This window comes from Peromyscus maniculatus, chromosome 6 (assembly GCF_049852395.1).
Source record: "Peromyscus maniculatus bairdii isolate BWxNUB_F1_BW_parent chromosome 6, HU_Pman_BW_mat_3.1, whole genome shotgun sequence".
Taxonomy (NCBI): domain Eukaryota; kingdom Metazoa; phylum Chordata; class Mammalia; order Rodentia; family Cricetidae; genus Peromyscus; species Peromyscus maniculatus.
Window position 1 is genome coordinate 110332017 of NC_134857.1, and position 17292 is coordinate 110349308.

The 17292-nt window shown below is 40.8% G+C and overlaps 1 protein-coding gene across 1 annotated transcript in view; it reads left to right on the forward strand.

The window, feature by feature from the left end:
• Window positions 1-17292, forward strand: part of Col25a1 (collagen type XXV alpha 1 chain) — a 402845-nt gene that overhangs the window by 372779 nt on the left and 12774 nt on the right. The window contains exons 27-32 of the mRNA XM_006970377.4: window positions 1744-1824; window positions 2893-2955; window positions 3553-3603; window positions 5606-5632; window positions 10707-10742; window positions 12437-12490. Coding sequence (XP_006970439.1) covers window positions 1744-1824; window positions 2893-2955; window positions 3553-3603; window positions 5606-5632; window positions 10707-10742; window positions 12437-12490 — 312 coding nt within the window. The remainder of the gene's footprint in view (window positions 1-1743; window positions 1825-2892; window positions 2956-3552; window positions 3604-5605; window positions 5633-10706; window positions 10743-12436; window positions 12491-17292) is intronic.

Below are 17292 nucleotides of genomic sequence, written 5' to 3' on the forward strand. Positions count from 1 at the left end.
GGTACATATGGTCTCTTTCGTGTATCCTTTTCTTTAAACATGTCTTACTTTTTTAATTCAACATAAATAAAAACAGTCCCTAGGCTGGACTTGGCATGTGTGCTGTGGCTTGGCAACCCCCACCTTTTAAGAATTTTACTGAGAGAATGCAGACAGCATTAGGAATCAAACCACAAGGATTAGTTTCAAAATCTTTGAGGCTATATGGACTTCAACTATTTTCTCAAGAAATGGATCAAGGGATGGAAAGATGACTTGTTGGCTGAAAGCATGTATTGCTCTTGTAGAAGACATGGGTTTGGTTCCCCACATCCACACCAGGCAGCTCACAACCACCTGTCACTCCAATTCCAGGGTGTCAGATGCCCCCATCTGGCCTCCACAGGCACCAGCACACATGTGGTGCACATCATCATATTCAGGCCCACACACAGAATAAAAAAAAATATAGTTGAATATATTTAAGAAATAGCTTGAATTAATAAGAAGTCAATGGAATTTTTGATGTACTGAGTCAACCATATACTCTTCAGGAAAAAGTATTAGACAAAAAAAATACTTAACTTAGGAGAAGAGTTATTTTTAATAACAGAGTTGGATATTGCAGTCACAAAATGTCACATCAAACAAATACTGTAGAAAGATAATTTAGTCAATTTTCCATGTCAATTAGAGATCACATTAATGATAACCTTTCCCCATTGTTAGTAATTAAAGATAACAAATTAGACTTGTATAGTAGCATACTAAATATGCCTAAATATTCAATATATACAGTAGCTGGATGTTTTTTCTATAGTCTTTGCAAAAGCCTGTTCTCCTACTCAACCTGTTGAATTGGCCTTGTTGCCTTTTCCTGTCACAGGATCTCTAAAACCAGCTGACCTTGCTGATTAACCAGAAAGATAAATCTATCTTTGCTGGTACTTCTTCACTCCCCCAGGATGTGATTCTGAAGTCAGTATAAAGACAGTTAACAAATTAATATGTGTTCTTGTCCCTAAGATGAACAGGTCTGTGCAGCTTGTGAATCCCCTACCATGGTAACCATAACCATCTGCTCATGTTGCCACAAGGTTACTGGGATGAAAATGCTTAAAAATATTAATTAATTTCAATGTTAGTGTTCCATAACTCACATTTGTTAGCATTCAAAACCCACACATCTATTTTCTCATTCTGAAAGAATAGTAATTGCATTTGGCTCACCATGTAGCAATGTCATGAGCACCAACAGGAACACTGAACAAGTTGAGTGTTTTGAAGCATTGATTGAACATTGGTGCTGGAAACTGATGACAGCTAGTTCTTATACACACAATAAAGAGGACAGAATGGCTGCGTAGAAATGGGAACGCTCACTTGGATCTTTGCTATTATAACGCTAAGTCCTGCTTCAAATATTTTCTGTACTGTTAAGAATTACGGTCATTACATTGTCTTCTGGACTGGTAGGATGCAGTTAGTTGCCAAGCAGATTTAGGAAACCAGGAGAAATAATGCCAAACCCTGAGTTCATGTTTTTTGTATTTAAATGGTCTCTAGAACTTAATCCTATTACATGGGGAAATATTATTGATCCAATGCAGAAGGCTGTAAAAAAGAAAATACCTGAAAACAAAACTCATAGTCATCTCCACTTGCGGCCACCTCTTGGCAGATTTATCTGGAATCCCATTAGCCATAGGATGTGCCTATCAGGTTGTCACTGTGCTTCTCACATGCCAACTCTATCACTTGTAGGGACTCAAAGGCTCCAAGGGAGATGTGGGGGACCCAGGGATGCCAGGTGAAAAAGGAGGAATTGGCCTTCCTGGACTCCCGGTATGTTCACACTCTATGGTGTGCTCTTCCTAAAATAAGTGACTAGGAAAGAATTATATTCTCAACTGTACTCTCAGTCAGTGTTTTCAAACTGTTTTTATTTTTGAGATAACGAAGTATTGTTGCTTAGTTTTTCCAAGTGAGACACTAAAATTTTAAAGTATAGCCAAATTAATTAAAAAGTAAGTGTTTGGTTTATTTTTCCTGGGTTGTTTTCTTTAGAAGATAATAAAGAAAATAGAATTGGCCATTTGAATTTAATATGTATAGTCAAGTAATTATCATAAAGTAAGCCACAATAAAGAAATAAATTATCACAAAACTTTAGAACCATTGTAGAACAGATTAGTCTGTATGTCTATATTTTGGGGTGGTCTATACTTTGGGGTGGTGCTTATTCCCCCTGAGTTACTGTTTCTCAGAAACTTTGGAAGGGAAAATACAGAAATTATAAGAAAAAAGTAGAGGAACTTCCTTCCACCCCCTCCCACCCTACACCAGGTACTGAAGATGGAACCTAGGCCCGTACATGCCAGGCACACACTCTACTACCGAGCTGTATCTCAGATCCTTTTGTTTTAACTTTCTACATTAAAAACTTGTGTAGGCTGCTTGAACACACTCTGAAACATAGGCTGGCCTTGAATGTTTGCTCTCTCTGCCTCAGTCTCCCAAGTAGCCAAGATCTCAGGCCCATGTCACCAGGCCTGGATCTTTTACTTGTTTTTAAAGAAGCAGCTATAAATAAATGTCAGTGGGACTAAAGTCTCACCTTTGCTATTTAAAGTGAGCACACTGTAAAAAAAAAATAACATTTATAATCCAGTATATTTAATACTGTGAAATCAGGCTCAGCCTAGTTTCTATTTACTTTGTATTTTTCTTTATATAACACCCATAATCCTAGGGGTTTTAGTAAATTTACTGCTTTGGACTAAAAATAGATGGAGATAAAACTTGTTATGTATTATGTGCATAATATAAAAAATTCAAGGCAGTCTAAGTTCACTTGTCTGTTAGACCTTGGAAATAATGTTCCTGCTAAATCTGCTTCCTGGTTATTTGTAGGGTGCCAATGGAGTAAAAGGAGAGAAAGGAGACTCTGGGTTGCCAGGTCCTCAGGGTCCTTCTGTAAGTTCATGGGGCTGACCCTTCACATGGGATTATTATTTGCCTAGGTCTGCCTGTGCCAGATAGCTAACTGGTAATAGAAATACAGTCACCCACTTGGTGAATCAAACTATACATGATACATGTTAGTCTTGTACCAGGAGAGACAGCGTATCTCAGAAGTTTGAGTTGGAAGCAATTGTTCAGAGCTCTGGGGAGAAAAATCAATGGATTTCCCATAATGCTTCTAGGGAAAGCCTAGTGAAATAAGAACTTACATTCTCTTTCTCTCCAGAGTCCTTTTTGTGCTTAGTGAAATAACAGAGGGTTTAATAGTGGTTGCAGCATTATAGAATGTCTCGATAATCAGTTGCTTCCTTTTCTTTTAATATAGTTTTGATTTACTCTGGGTTTTTGTAGAACAACTGTAGTGTTTGAAGTTATTTGATTCTCATAGAGGAATTGCTAAAGCCAGGGAATCAAGCACAGCACTCCTCACCATATTCTCTTTCCTCTGTGACTGCTGATGGCATTAGCAGAGCCCTAGAACTAGACCCCTGCTCTCCTGCCTTATCGAAATGAAGTAACCACACCCATGTTTATTTTTTGGACATACAGATCATAGGCCCACCAGGCCCTCCAGGTCCCCATGGCCCGCCTGGCCCCATGGTAAGTTTCCTTCTCCCTGAAATGTAATCATTTATCTATCATGTGCTACTAGGGAAAAGATGAGCACAGGCAGCGTTTGCTTTGCGTTGCTCTCTGGGGAATGAACAGAAAAAGTGAGGTGTTCTGCCTGCTTCACAGCGCTGCCTTTCATTCCCCTAAACACGTGTGTTAGAAAGACGTAGAGCCGAGGAGAGACAGATCTGGCAAGCTTTACTCCAAGGGGCCATGAACACCGGCAAGTCATCTTACCCTCTTGCTGTTGTAGGCTGTTAGTAGCTAGTTAAGGTAATTATCAAGCCAGTGAAGAGGGTTTCTAAGCAGCTTTGAAGCTTGAGACCCTTCCCTGAACGATCCAATGAGAACCTGTGTAAAACAGTGTGATAAAGACTGAGGCTGGCTCCCACAGGTGATGGAGTGTTGGATCTTTCTCCTTCCGTGTCAATGGCTCCTTCTGGTGAGTCATGGAGCCAGGCCATGTTTGCTGTGGTTGTCTCCCAGTGAGCAATGGGAACAGCATTCCTGATTCCACAGAACTGCCAGCGGGGAAGGCAGCCCTGAAGCACGCGTGGTTCTCTAAATGCTGGAGTAAGTTGTGCTTAGGCTCGGATGCGGACGGCAGAGTGCTCCAAGGGTCTTGGACGCAGCAAGGAACAAGGCAGGAAGGATATAGGGTTACACTCATCTCTCGGGTGTCTTCATAAACCGGAAGACATCAATAAGAGAGAGGAAGGCACGTGTGGCCACCCTCTATTCCAACTGCACTCTAGAGAGAGCATCGTGGGAATGATCCCAGCCGCAGGGTAGCCTGGTCGGTCACCCAGGTCTCACTAATTGCCTCCTTTCTTTGGTAAACAACTTCCATTAACCTTGTTCTTGTAACACCAAATAGTCCATTAAGAATTAATCAAATGACATGTTTTTGGCTTTTTATACTCCTTTCACTTTAAGTTAGAAGGTTAAATTAGAAAATGCTACATCCTGTTCAAATGATAAAGTTAATTAGCTTAAAGGAATTTGAAACCATTATTAACATGAGATAAAAATACTCAATAATGAGAGCTATTTCCTGAAAATGTTTATTCGCAACTTATCAAGAGGGAAAACATTACTCTAATGTAGACATATGTAACAAATATCTCAGCGAACATGGTCAGCAGTTTTTCCCTCTGTTTTATTTCACTGATGGATATTTAAATATGCATCTCCCTGAATAGCTTATTAGAATCTCTTTAAAAGTTCAAAGCAATCCAGAATAACCTTCAGTTAATTTAAATTGATAATTAGTTTCTATATTTGTATTTTCCGCCAAACAACTTTCTTTTTATCCTGATTCATACATTCATTATGACCTCCTTTCTTTGATAAACAACTATTAGAAGAGCCTTAAAGAATTCACTTCTGTAACAATAAATGCAATCCAAATCATAACGCTTAGGACTCTTTGATCTTAAACTGGACGAATGGCTGGCCTTCCAGACTCCCAAGCTTGGACGCCATCTTCTTGCCACCTTTGGAGTCTTCAACACCTTGGTTATGAAGAGTGAAGGACAAAGATCTCCTCTTCTTGCTACTCAGACTGTAGAGATTTTTTTTTTCCCCTGAATTTCTGGCTTTTACGTTCTACCTCTATTCCATAAAAATTCATGAATCATCTCAAATATTCCACCAGGTTATAAAATGGAAATTTGAGAAGTACCTGTAATGTAAATACAAAACAGGGGCTCTCTTCTTGCCTAACTTTTCTTCCATGAAAACCCCAGCAGCTTTCTCCTCTCGTAGGCATTTAGCAGACAGAATTGCTCCTAATGAATTTCCTATTACAGAGCAACCCAAGAGCTGGAAGGAACATTTGGTAGGTAATAAATAACATCCCACTGACCTGCCTCTGGATAGAGCTCAGACGAGAAGATTCTTGCCTTACATCTCATTTTATACTTGATATAATACTCATTTCTACAGGAAGCAGTGAGTTTTTAATTAAAGCTGTGCTTTCCATTTTCAGGGACCCCATGGACTTCCTGGACCAAAGGTACCAGCAAATCCCTTGATTATTTGATTTCTGTTTCCTTGATGGTCACAGGCAAGCATGACGGAAGCATGTCTGTCCTGTCTTATTTACTTGTCAAGTAATGTTGATATCTTTAAGCCTTTAAGCACCCAGATGTTTAATTCTCACAGTATAACTCGCCTCACGATGAGCTTAAGTGCTAACACCTGGAAATAAATCATTCCGCATTTTGCTTTTACCCTTGTCACTATGTAAGTTTTTTTTTTTTTAAATACGTGGCATATTAAAATCTGCCACGTAAGGGTCATCTGATGAAATTCTCAGACTAAGCCAGGAGCTCTCTCTTTTTATGGTGGCACTGGCTCTATATTTGCTGTCAACTGAAGGTCTTGCTTGCCACACACTACTACTGCATCTACCTGCTTTGGCTTCCTAGCATCTCGGTGTCTTCCTTCCCATGGGTCATAATCTAGAATAGGATGGGGTATATCAGCTGTGACGTCATAGAAGTCATGTATATGTAAAAAGGTGCAATGGAGACTAGGTCCTCCTTGACAGAACCAGTAGAGCTTACACTGGAAAGACGGTCTCTGCCTGTTCTTTTCTTCTACAGAGACCCAGAGAGCATCTTGAAACGTAGTGTTAGCACTAGGCTTCTGAAAGCCCAGAGCAGCCCCCCTCTCCTGGGGGTTGGCAAGCCCCCCTTTGGCTCTCACAGCTATGAAGGGGGTTGCCAGCCATACTGGCTTCACACAAGAATCCTTGGCTTTCCTTTTCAGGGGCAGGCAGGTAACACAAGAAGAAGAACAGTTGGTCACCTCGATCTTAGAATGCCTTACCTTCAGGTTAAGCCAGTGGATAGTGTATCAGTTACTATAATGACTGAGAGTAAGGCTTCCAAGATTGTTTTATTTCTGTGGTGATTGAGACACACCATAACCATTCAATTGGATGAGGCCCAGGATCCTTTTGATACAGAAAATGACATTAAGTCCTTTTTCCACAACAGTTGTTATTTCCATCATTGCTATCAACAAATTATAACATTGAAAAGACCTCAGATGACCTATGTTAGTTCCTTGACTCTGCAACTGATAAGCTACACAGACCGGGAGCAGTTCACTTATTTAATGTAAATTACAGGAATAGATGATGACCAGGTTGGTAATAGAATTTGGTGCAGATATGAAATTTGGTCTTTTTGCCACTTGATTTGACTGCTTTTCGATTGAAATTTGAAACATCTACTCTTATCAATATGTGGTTTCCCACCAAAGAATTTCAGGGCCCACCAAGTCTGCCCTGCCTGTTCATCATCTTAAAACCACACACTAGAAATGAGCTCACATGCAAAGCCGTGAATCTCAAGTTTAGAACAGTGACCACTGAGCCTTGGCCCCAGTGCATTGTGAACTATGGCACTGTGACCTCAGGATTAGACCTGGTCAGTTATAGCATATTTGGGTTTTCAACGGTGGCTACACTACAGACTCACATTTTCAAGGTCTACAAATTCTACTATGCTATGACAGTGTGTGGGCCCTCTGAAAGTTCAAATATATAGCATGCTCTCATGAGTGCATCCATATCAGGGTTTCCCATAATTTTCTCATGAGCATTCTCATCTAGGCAACCGTTAATTATACCCATTCCTATGTTCACTGTGTTATGAGACTCTAGAGTCTGCTCTGAATGAGCAGCACACTGGTTTTCACCATCAGGCAGATCAGATAGTACTTCAAAGGTTGAAAATCCCTTCAGCCAATATGAGCATGCCCTCCATACAGTGAGGTCACCTTCCTTTCACAAGTCTTTCCATGTTTTCTTGACAAATGAATGCCCATACTTAAAAGCTGAAAAGTGTATGTATCCGAACTCTCTGTCTCTAACGTGCTATTACTGCTGGGCAATCGGCATGCTATATCCCTGGATTTTTCCTGAACTGAGTCAAGAGGATTTGCCACTTATCAGGGCTCTTGTAATGTCATCCCATGTTAAACTGTACTTCCTTCGTTCTAACATGGCGCAGACAGTCAGGGAAACTATATTCAAGTTCTCTGATCTTCAGTCTCTTCTGGGACTGTCAATTTGTGGTTAACTCTATTGATTAATCCATGCAGGAACCCAACTTGGCAATGTCAGGGAATGAGGACTTGCAGAATGGCATTACTTTAAACATCAGTGTCTACGTTTTCAGTTCATTCTCCTGGGCAAAATGCTTAAAGGCTTAAAATGTCTGTCTATAACACTGCCCTGCATATTCCAGTTTTCAATCCCAGCAGAGTGGGGTTTCCTACTGATCCCTTCAGTATCCACCACTCTGATTGTCTCTGATTTGCTTAGTCAAAACAATGTAACACTAAGTTCCTTGAGGTAGAACTCCAGGATCCATGATGTCAGCTGTACATCTTGTGGTGATACTCAACATGTCTTTTCCTTGAGTTTCAGCGCTTTCTAGAATATTATTTGTCATCTCTAGCTTATTAAGCTTTAAGTTAGGTTATTAACTGATGCACAATCAAGCTAGCCTCACTCTGCTGTTACCTAAAACTGGAATCTGCAAGTATTTCAGAGACTGGGTCTCTTCTCTCACAGTTGAAACACCCATGATAGCAACCAAAATTGGCATTTGCTTTTGCATTTAGGGTGAACCAGGGTTAAATGGTGTTAAAGGATTGAAGGGTGAACCAGGCCAAAAGGGTGACAGAGGACCCCTTGGTCTTCCAGTAAGTAAAGAACACTTTCCATTTGGGGGCAAATCTCAGATTTTTCTTTCTAAGCAACCGTGCCGGCTTGCTCGGCGGCTATCTTACAGTCAAGAATCCTGTCATTCGAACACACCCTATGTCAGAGCAGAGCACAGTCCAGTTTTGTTTTCCCTGATGTCTTGATCTCGTGTCTCAGGGTGACCCCATAACAAGCAGTGCCACAAATGTCCCGTCACGCGTCAATTGCATACATGCCAACCTTGCTCTTGTGGGGCTGACAGGCAAGTTCTGCCACTGTCTCTTCTGAAAAGCGATGCTTGCTGTTTCATGGTCTCTCCCAAGCACGTTCATGGTCTAATACAGGGTAAGCCTTGTACTCCGTTGTTTTGATCTCTCGGAGTCTGTACAAACTCTAGCGCTCTGTTGGTGGCACGTATGCAATTGGCCATCGTTGAGGTCAGTGCTGTGGCCCCTTACATTAGTCGACCGCGTTGTGTTCTGTATGTTTTGTGTTGTCCGTTTTGGAGATTCCCTGTGATGAGGTTCCTGGGAGAATAGTGGATAGTATGGAAGACATATTCTGCAGTTGTAAAGATTTTCATTCATAATGAAAAAGGGGGTTTCACCCATTCATATACTTTATGCCAATATTCTTCCCACAACAACTTGAAAGGGTTTTAAAATTATTATTGAGTATATGTGGTTTAATTTGGGGCTTTTAATATGTTGCTTGTTCAGTAAATGAAGATAAGGGTCAGTAAAAATATTGTAGGTTACATTTGTAAAATATGACATAAAACCAGTAGCAGAAAATAGTTGTATAGTAGAGATGTGAGATAAAAAGTGTTGATGGTCCCCATCTCATTTTCCCCATGGGTATTGTGTTTTCAGTACTAACATCCACTCAAAAGCCCATGGCTTCTAAGTCAGACACCGCAGCTATTTCGTATACATTTACTTACTGAGTGAATCATGGGAGCTTTATGTTATAGTTCAAGTTAAATTGTGCCAATTGGATCAATGGATCATAGACACAAAACATTTGTAAGCCCTTAGTTCCACACCCCAGTTAGATAAAGAATCTTATCAGTATAAATATCATTTTAACATTTATCTTCAAATGTTATAATAGTAACTTTAAAAAAAGGCTTTTTTAAAAAGGCTGAATAAGCTTTACATTTCCTAAACGTTAAGTCTAGTTTCTCTAAACTTCCCCCTACTGTCAAATTTAGGGCTGCTGGGGATTTTTACAGCCCATTTAGCCAAAAGCTATTACTAAACAAGCAACAACAATATCTACTGTTTATAATTGTTGCTACCTAAAGCTCTGTTTTGTACTTACAGCATTGATCATAACAAGATCATACTGAAAGAATTTTTAAATTAAAAAAAAAAAACTAAAATTATCCCAAATGTATATGTGTTGGCATTGCTGGCAGGTGGAATCGATTTTTTTTCTTTCATTTTTTTATTATTAACTGCACCTGAAGCATGAAGCTGAGAAAGAGTTCTCCAGCCTGGCCAAGAGAATCGAAAGTGCTAACACGGTGTCTTTTTAAATATTCCATGACGTAGTCTGTGTCTTTGAAGTAACAAGTATCGGGGGTTTGCTCTATAAGAGCCTAATCAAAAAGGGTTATAGTTACATCTTGCTACAAACACAGAAAGTGCAGTTTTATCATTCCTCCATGGGTATCCCTCAATCCAAAATAAGGAAAAGCATGTATTAATGTGAGATGCGTAGGTTTTAAGTCATTTCTCATGCAAACATCAGTGTAAAGATTATTTGAACTGACCTGGGGCACAGACTGGGACTTATTTTAACTTGAGCCCATATTTTTTTTTCTTGTTCCTAGAAGTCCCTCTAGTGGTGACTAATGTGAATTTTAGGTCCAACACACAAATAACGTCCATATAAAATCAAGCACAGCCTTTTTGTTCATAAAAGCGTTTTAACAAGTGTAGCCAGAGCCCTAGAGCCCTTTCTTAGGAGATTTCCATTACTTTCTCTTCAGAATCTAAAGAAATCTATCACGAATAATAGTCTTTAGGAAATTAATTTCATGTGGACATAGAGCTAGAAGCCCCTTTGCTGTGTATTGTCAGCAAGTACTCTGTAGGCCACTGTGTAAAACCTCCTTCACCAGACTTCTAGAGAAGAATTTCCTGGTAGAAATGTCACTAAAATGCCATCACCTGTGGGGCATGTATTGTCATGTGATTTTTTTTTTAACTAACTATTTGTAGCAATGTGGTATTCATCCCAGAATTCTGTGACTGTGTATGATGTTGCTTGAAGTGTTGCATTTCTCACCAGTACCTCATACTAATCTCTGTTCTTGTCATTTGTGTCACACCCACCAATCCCGACCAACCCAATCACACAGGGAGCATCTGGCTTAGACGGGAAGCCAGGATCCCGGGTGAGTCAGCCCCGCGTCCTGCTCCGACGTGTGTGCGCTTCATGGATTGTGTGCTCTGGGGAAGACCCCTTCATTCTTTGTGGTCTTCCCAGATGATGAGGGGTCGCTTAGGGCGAGAATCAGAGGGGGAAGTGGATGAGGACGATGGAAAGGGAGAAAGAGAGACAGAGAATGGGTCACAACTCGAAAGTATGGCCCGAGCTGCCAGGACATCTTCAGAAGTTCAAGTCTGGATAATTTACTGAATGAGAAGAGTGCTGGGCCCAGCTGCCTTCAGTGTCTCAGCGACCTAAAGCAGTTCATAAAACCTTCCCTGCATTCCCTTGGGAAAAGCCCTGAAATGGTGAAAATGAAGAATTTACTTTAACTTGCTTTTCCTTTATATTTTTGTCCATCCTAGAAATGCAATTTCTTCCTTAAATTAACTTCCAAGTCTCTATTCATGAAGCAAAGCATGTGTCTCCATCATTTTTACCACTTCTTTGTTTTTAGCAGCTTGACTTTTAAATTTTAGCCATAGTCACTCAGTATTTAGAAGTGTTGTGGAGGTGAACTTTGAGTTGAAGCAATAAGAGAGTAATTAAGACACTAAGAATTCACCAACAGGAGAATGAATTCGAAACTCTGAATTCTTTCCTATCAGAGAATCTAACAGAATCCACCAACCTGCCAGGACAATGAGGGGAATATGCTAGACAAGTTGAATAATCCTTGTGCGTGCAAATACCATTTTGCACTCTTTGCCACTCTAGGCATAGTCTTCCTGATAATCGAGGAAATATATTTGAAATCCTTACTACATTTTTAAGAATCAAAATTTTCAGTTCTAAAAACCTTCAGGCAGTTATTATTTTCTGCCGGACCCCAGAGTTCTTCCATCCTTTCAGATATTATCTTTTCTGTCACAGAAACCAGTTCTGTCAATCGAGTCATTTTACCTGCCTGATGTGCAAATTATGGGCAAAACCTAGAAGAACAACCCCTCCACCTCATGAGCCCCTGCTGTCCCAATGGAGCTGCAGAATGTTGTTTTGGAAGTTAAATACTTCTCATTCATATGTTTTAAATCGCTAAAAACAAAGTTTTGAGGCTTTGGCCATGGGTGTCAGTGGCTGTGGAGAAAAGACTCAGGGCGAAGATGGTAGAAAGGAAGGATGGTTATATTTTCCTGGTTACGACTATGGAGGCATGGGGCTGGAGAGTTGGCTCAGCAGTTAAGAGCACTGGCTGCTCTTACAGAGGACCCAGATTCAGTTCCCAGAACCCACATGGTGGCTCACCAGCATCTCTAACTCCAGTTCCTGGGATCTGGTGCCCTCTTCTGGCCTCCATGGAAACTGCACACACATGATGTCTATACATACATGCAAGCACTCACACATACACATAAAATAAAAATAAATCTGGGAAAAGAATGATGAGAGCAAAATAAAGATACTTCATCAGATAAGAATAAATAACTGTGAAATATGGCTTTTTGTGTATACTCTTTGTTGAAGCATGCAGTTAGATACTTCCTCCCTGTTGCATGGATTTCTCAAAAATAACTGGCATGAAAAACCATCAAGAATAAAGTGCTTTAAAATCAGATAAGTTATCCTAAGACCTCATTCTCCCAGACAAGTAAAACAGAACTTTTCTTGCAGCCCTTGTCTCTCACTCGTCTCATGGTATTCTATTTTTATCTTTTTTAGGGTGCAGATGGTCCTATAGGACCCCATGGCCCTGCAGGTCCCAAAGGAGAAAGAGTAAGTCTCTCTTTGTGTTATCACACTTAAGCTGAGCGCTGAAGGAAACAAAGCATTGCTTCGAGACAATCTCAAACTGTTCAATGTCCAGGAAAGATGGGGGGCTATCTAGTATTAAATGAAAATGTTACCCATTCGGAGTTCTATTCAGAGTCCTAAGACTAAGAGAAGAAAACCACATAGTATGACATGGGATCAGTCTGCCTTAATGAAAACAATATATACATTTACATAGCTGAAATAAATAGTTCCCATTATTCCTTCTTAACCCATAAGGAAGGTATTTTCATTGGGCCTTCATCCAGAAAGTTGAAGTCAATGGGGCTAAAATTTCCAGAACTACATATTCTGGTTGATAATCTTAATACAAAGCTACTGTATTCATTCCGAGTAAATTATAATGTTTTTCCAAAGGAAATTACAAAACCTACATATTCTTCTCCATTCAGTTACCCATACTCTCATTTTTCTTTTGTGAGTTAAAGAATGACCTGTTTTCCTGTAGCCATAAGGAAATGATTTCAGTGAGTTATAAAGCGGGGCCCTTTCACTCACCTCACTGTTCCAGTCTAGGCTTCCACATCCTTGGGAGGAAAAGAAAAAGAGAGACACTCGGGGGAAGATGAATATCTGACACAAAAATGTGCGGCAGCCTCGGCAGCTGCTCATGTGTCTGGAACCTCTTCCCTTCTATTTTTCACCCACTTTTTCTTTTCTTCACCTTGGAAAACTGCAAACGTGTGTGTGTGTGTGTGTGTGTGTGTGTGTGTGTGTGTGTAGAATTGTGTCATCAATTTCCCTAGCAGGCACTGTACAAGATGAGGAAAGTATGCTGAACGTGAGCATTTCATGACGTTGGCATGGTTCACCGTGTAAGTTTGTGAGCTTTTTAAAATGAGAGTTTTCATCAGTCTGGGATAATCTGATTTTTAAAGAAAGGACCAGGTCTCTGACATGCCTTCTAATTCCCTAGTCCTGTGTTCTGTAAAGTACTGTGTACAATGTAATTCTTTGGGGTGAAAGAAACACTCCTCCTACTTAAAGAAAACACCCTTTGCTGGTTGCTCTGCTACATTGAATAATACCATTATAATCGATTCATCATCATCACAGAGACTTTTATTAATGGCCATAAATATATACACTATATAAATAATGCTGCAGAGGAAGCATCCAGTTTTTTTTTCTATTATTGAAAATAGATTCTTTTCTCACATAATATGTCCTGATTATGGCATCTGCTCCCTGTACTCACCCAGTTCCTCCCCACATCCTCTTCCATCCTGTCTCCCATTAGAAGAGAACAGGCTTCTAAGAGATAATATTAAAATATAACAAAATGAAATAGAAGGTAAAGCAAAAAAAAGCAAGGTTGGACAAGACACACCAACAGAAGGAAATGAGCCCGAGAGAAGGCACAGGAATCAGGGACCCGCTCATTTGCACACTCAAGTATCCCATAAAAAACTAAACTGGAAGTCATAATATATACGCAGAAGACCTGTGCAGGCCCTGTGCATGCTGCCACAGTCTCTGTGAGTTCATATGAGCTCTGCACATGTTGATTTACAGGGCCTTGTTTTCTTGGTGTCCTCCATCCCTTCTGGCTCTTATGCTCTTTCTGCCTCCTCTTCCGTGGGGTTCCCTGAGCGCTGAGGGGGAGGGGTTTGATTGAGACATCCCCTTTAGGGCTGAATAAGAAAGCATCTACCTTCATTAATCTAGAAGAGTTTATATTGCAAAGAAGAAATCTATGCAAAAAAATAGCCAGAGAATAAGGCCAAAGTAAATACAACTACATGGGCTAGACCCCAGCGAAGACTGGCCTTATCCAAGAAGAGTTCCAGAAAGAGATGAGTCCTTAAGAATGTATTATCTGAATCCACTATTGTGGATCAAACCAACAACTTCTGATAATTAGCTTCATTAAAAAATACTTCAAAGCTAAGAGCGTCCTGCTGCTGATAAAGATTCATTTTCCAGCACTGGATGAAGAAACTCAGTCCATCCTAAAATTGGAGCAGCAAAGCTCAGGCGGTCTGTTGGCAGAGTGCCCTGGGGCTCAAGAGGGTTTGCTGTTTGGTAAATCAGCTGTTACTTCCGATAGCTCAACAGTGTCTCAAGGGTATCAGGTCTCAGTGCTGGTGCAGAATTAACCAGAAGAGCCAATGAAGTCCCTAAGAATTTGTGAATGCATAGTTGAAGCCAGGTGCATGCAGTGTGAAGTGCCACACTTGTGTCCCCTCAAACGGGATCGTGTATCAGTATGCCGCGAGTGCCCTCGCTCAAAGTGCCAGACCAGAGTGTGAATCTCACAGCTAATGGAGGTGCCATCTGGAGGCTCCTGCAGATGTTTCTGCTTTGAAAGCAAAGGCAGGCCTTCCAGAACAAGTCATGGGTACTGCTATGCTAATAATGAAAGAGCCTGCATGAAATTCGGCCAGCCTAAAGAAATGGAGCCCTTCACAAGCAAAGCCTTCTCAATGGGTGACTGACACATTCGTGTGCAGCCCCCCCCCCCCCCCCCCCCCCCGCTCCCTGCCTTCCACTGATTTCTTCACCTGGGAAAAGGACAGGGCATTTGAAGCCGTTCCTAGAGCCCTCCTGTGACTTGTTACATCGAGGAAAACACCTTCTCCTTCAAGCCACTTCGACATTAGGTCTCTCCTCCAGAGCTGAAAGCCTGCTAGTGGTTTTGTTCTGAATACTGAATTCTTCCTCTGGCCTTAGAACTCTATAATGTTTTAAGTTTGAGACGATCAAAGGTTCTTTTGGAGCTCCTTAATCCACTGGGGGTTGGGGGGGAACCTATACATTCAAATCCCTGGGTTCATATTTCATTTCTGAGGGTATCCAATAATATTTCATTTCTGAGGGTTCCCAAGATGCAACCGCTAGGGTTCGTGCTTTGGTGCTGAGGCAAAGATCCAAATTCCATGTGGCTTGAACAAGACAGGAATGTTTCTTTCGTATAACCAAAAAGCCAAAGGAGGAATCTAGGCTCTGCTTCTTCCCAGGCAGAATCCTACTGTCAGTCCAAGGGTCACTCAGGGAGACTTGAACCAAGGACAAGGCTCCCCCACCCCAAGGGAGGTCCTCTTAGTGGGAACCACCTTCCATGGAACTTGTAGCTGAGTGTTCCCGAGGCCTCCCTGAGCGGCACTGGCTGATGGATCCACTTCTCATGGTGCTCCGCTGTGAGGGGCAGGTAGTCTAGAAGTGAAATCCTGCAGAGAAGTGTTGGAGTAACCACTTACTTACCGTTTAGATAAGCCACAGTGTGTTCCTTTTAAAAAACAAAGCAAGCCAAGGTTCTCAGTGGAGGTGGCGGTGGAGAAGTAGGAAATTCCATGGCGATATTTAGACTAGACCTGGTCTACTTTCCAGTTAGCTTGCTTCTGTGAACCTGCCACTAAACCCCACTCCCGACAGTAACACGTGTGCATGTGCAAACAAGCGCACACTCGAGCACACACCATTTTAAAACTCATAAATAACACTGCCAAGCCTATCAAAAGAAATCAGTTTTAAATTAGCATACTTTAAAATGCTTTCCACTAAAAATATGACCTCTACTTGTGTAGTAGCTAGCACTTGAGACATCAATTATTTAATGCTGTATAATGTCATATTACTATCACATTTAGTCTTCGGGACAATTTCGTAGACTATTTATCACTATTTTATCTATGATTGATATAACCCAAGCAAAGAAGGATTGAGAAAGTTCCTAGAGTTCTGGAGGCCTTGCTGCCAGAAAGAGACAGAAGTATAATTCGAATTTAAATCTAATTTATCCACAGCCTGGCCACTGCCCTGAGTACCATTGATTTTTCATTATTAGCAAATATTAAGTGATAAGAAAAGCTCAGATTCCTAACGATATCCATCTCTGGCAATCTCACTGTATTCTGTGTGTCTCTTTGCTGACAGTGCTGAGTGGCTTCACCAACCCCCCGAATTTAAGAGAAAAATGTTAGTAATGCCTGATACCTGTGCATGTGGAAATCTTGAGAACAGAGAAGTAAATGCCTATCCCATGCCTCTGCTGGTAGATTTCCTGGCTTTCCACTTGCACACAAAAAAATATGGACTGAACTTTAAGCCCCTCTGATGACACAATAAAAGAATGCAGATAGAACTTTCCATGGAGGTACTCACGGAAGCATCACCATTGCCCCTGACATTTTCATGCTACATGATAACACACACCTTAATCTGGAGGACGCAGCCCAAAAACACTCTTAAAATGAAAGATATATCTTTATTAGGTTATTTCTATCCATGGACCACCTCCAATAATCCTGATTCTTCACAAGCATTCTGGATTATCATTTATGCTAGCCCTATTAAATGGACAGTTAGAATAGTAAAGATAACGTGTGTCTACCCACCAAGCACTTGCTGGAGGCATAAAGGTTTTTAAATCTTCTTTTTCAAAAAGAAGACAAGATGTGTATAACAATGTATGACCCAATGTGATTAATTTGTTCAACTAATATTTACTAATGTGCTGAGCACTATTCTAAAATACGGCTAATGGAAACAAAGCTGGGGGCCCTGAGGCCCCAGTGTACCCATTCTAGTGAGAACCACAGATAGACAGTAATAGTAACTCTGTGTGTCTCACAGAGTGCAGAGACCAGAAGAGAGGTACAGAGAGGAAATGGGAGAGTGTCAAGGAAGGGCTCCCTGAAGAGAGACTTGATTTTTAAGAAATCTTACATTTAAAAAAAAGAAGGCGGCGGCAGCAATACAGGCCAAATATCCCTAATCTAAAAATTCAAATTGTGAGTCCCTCT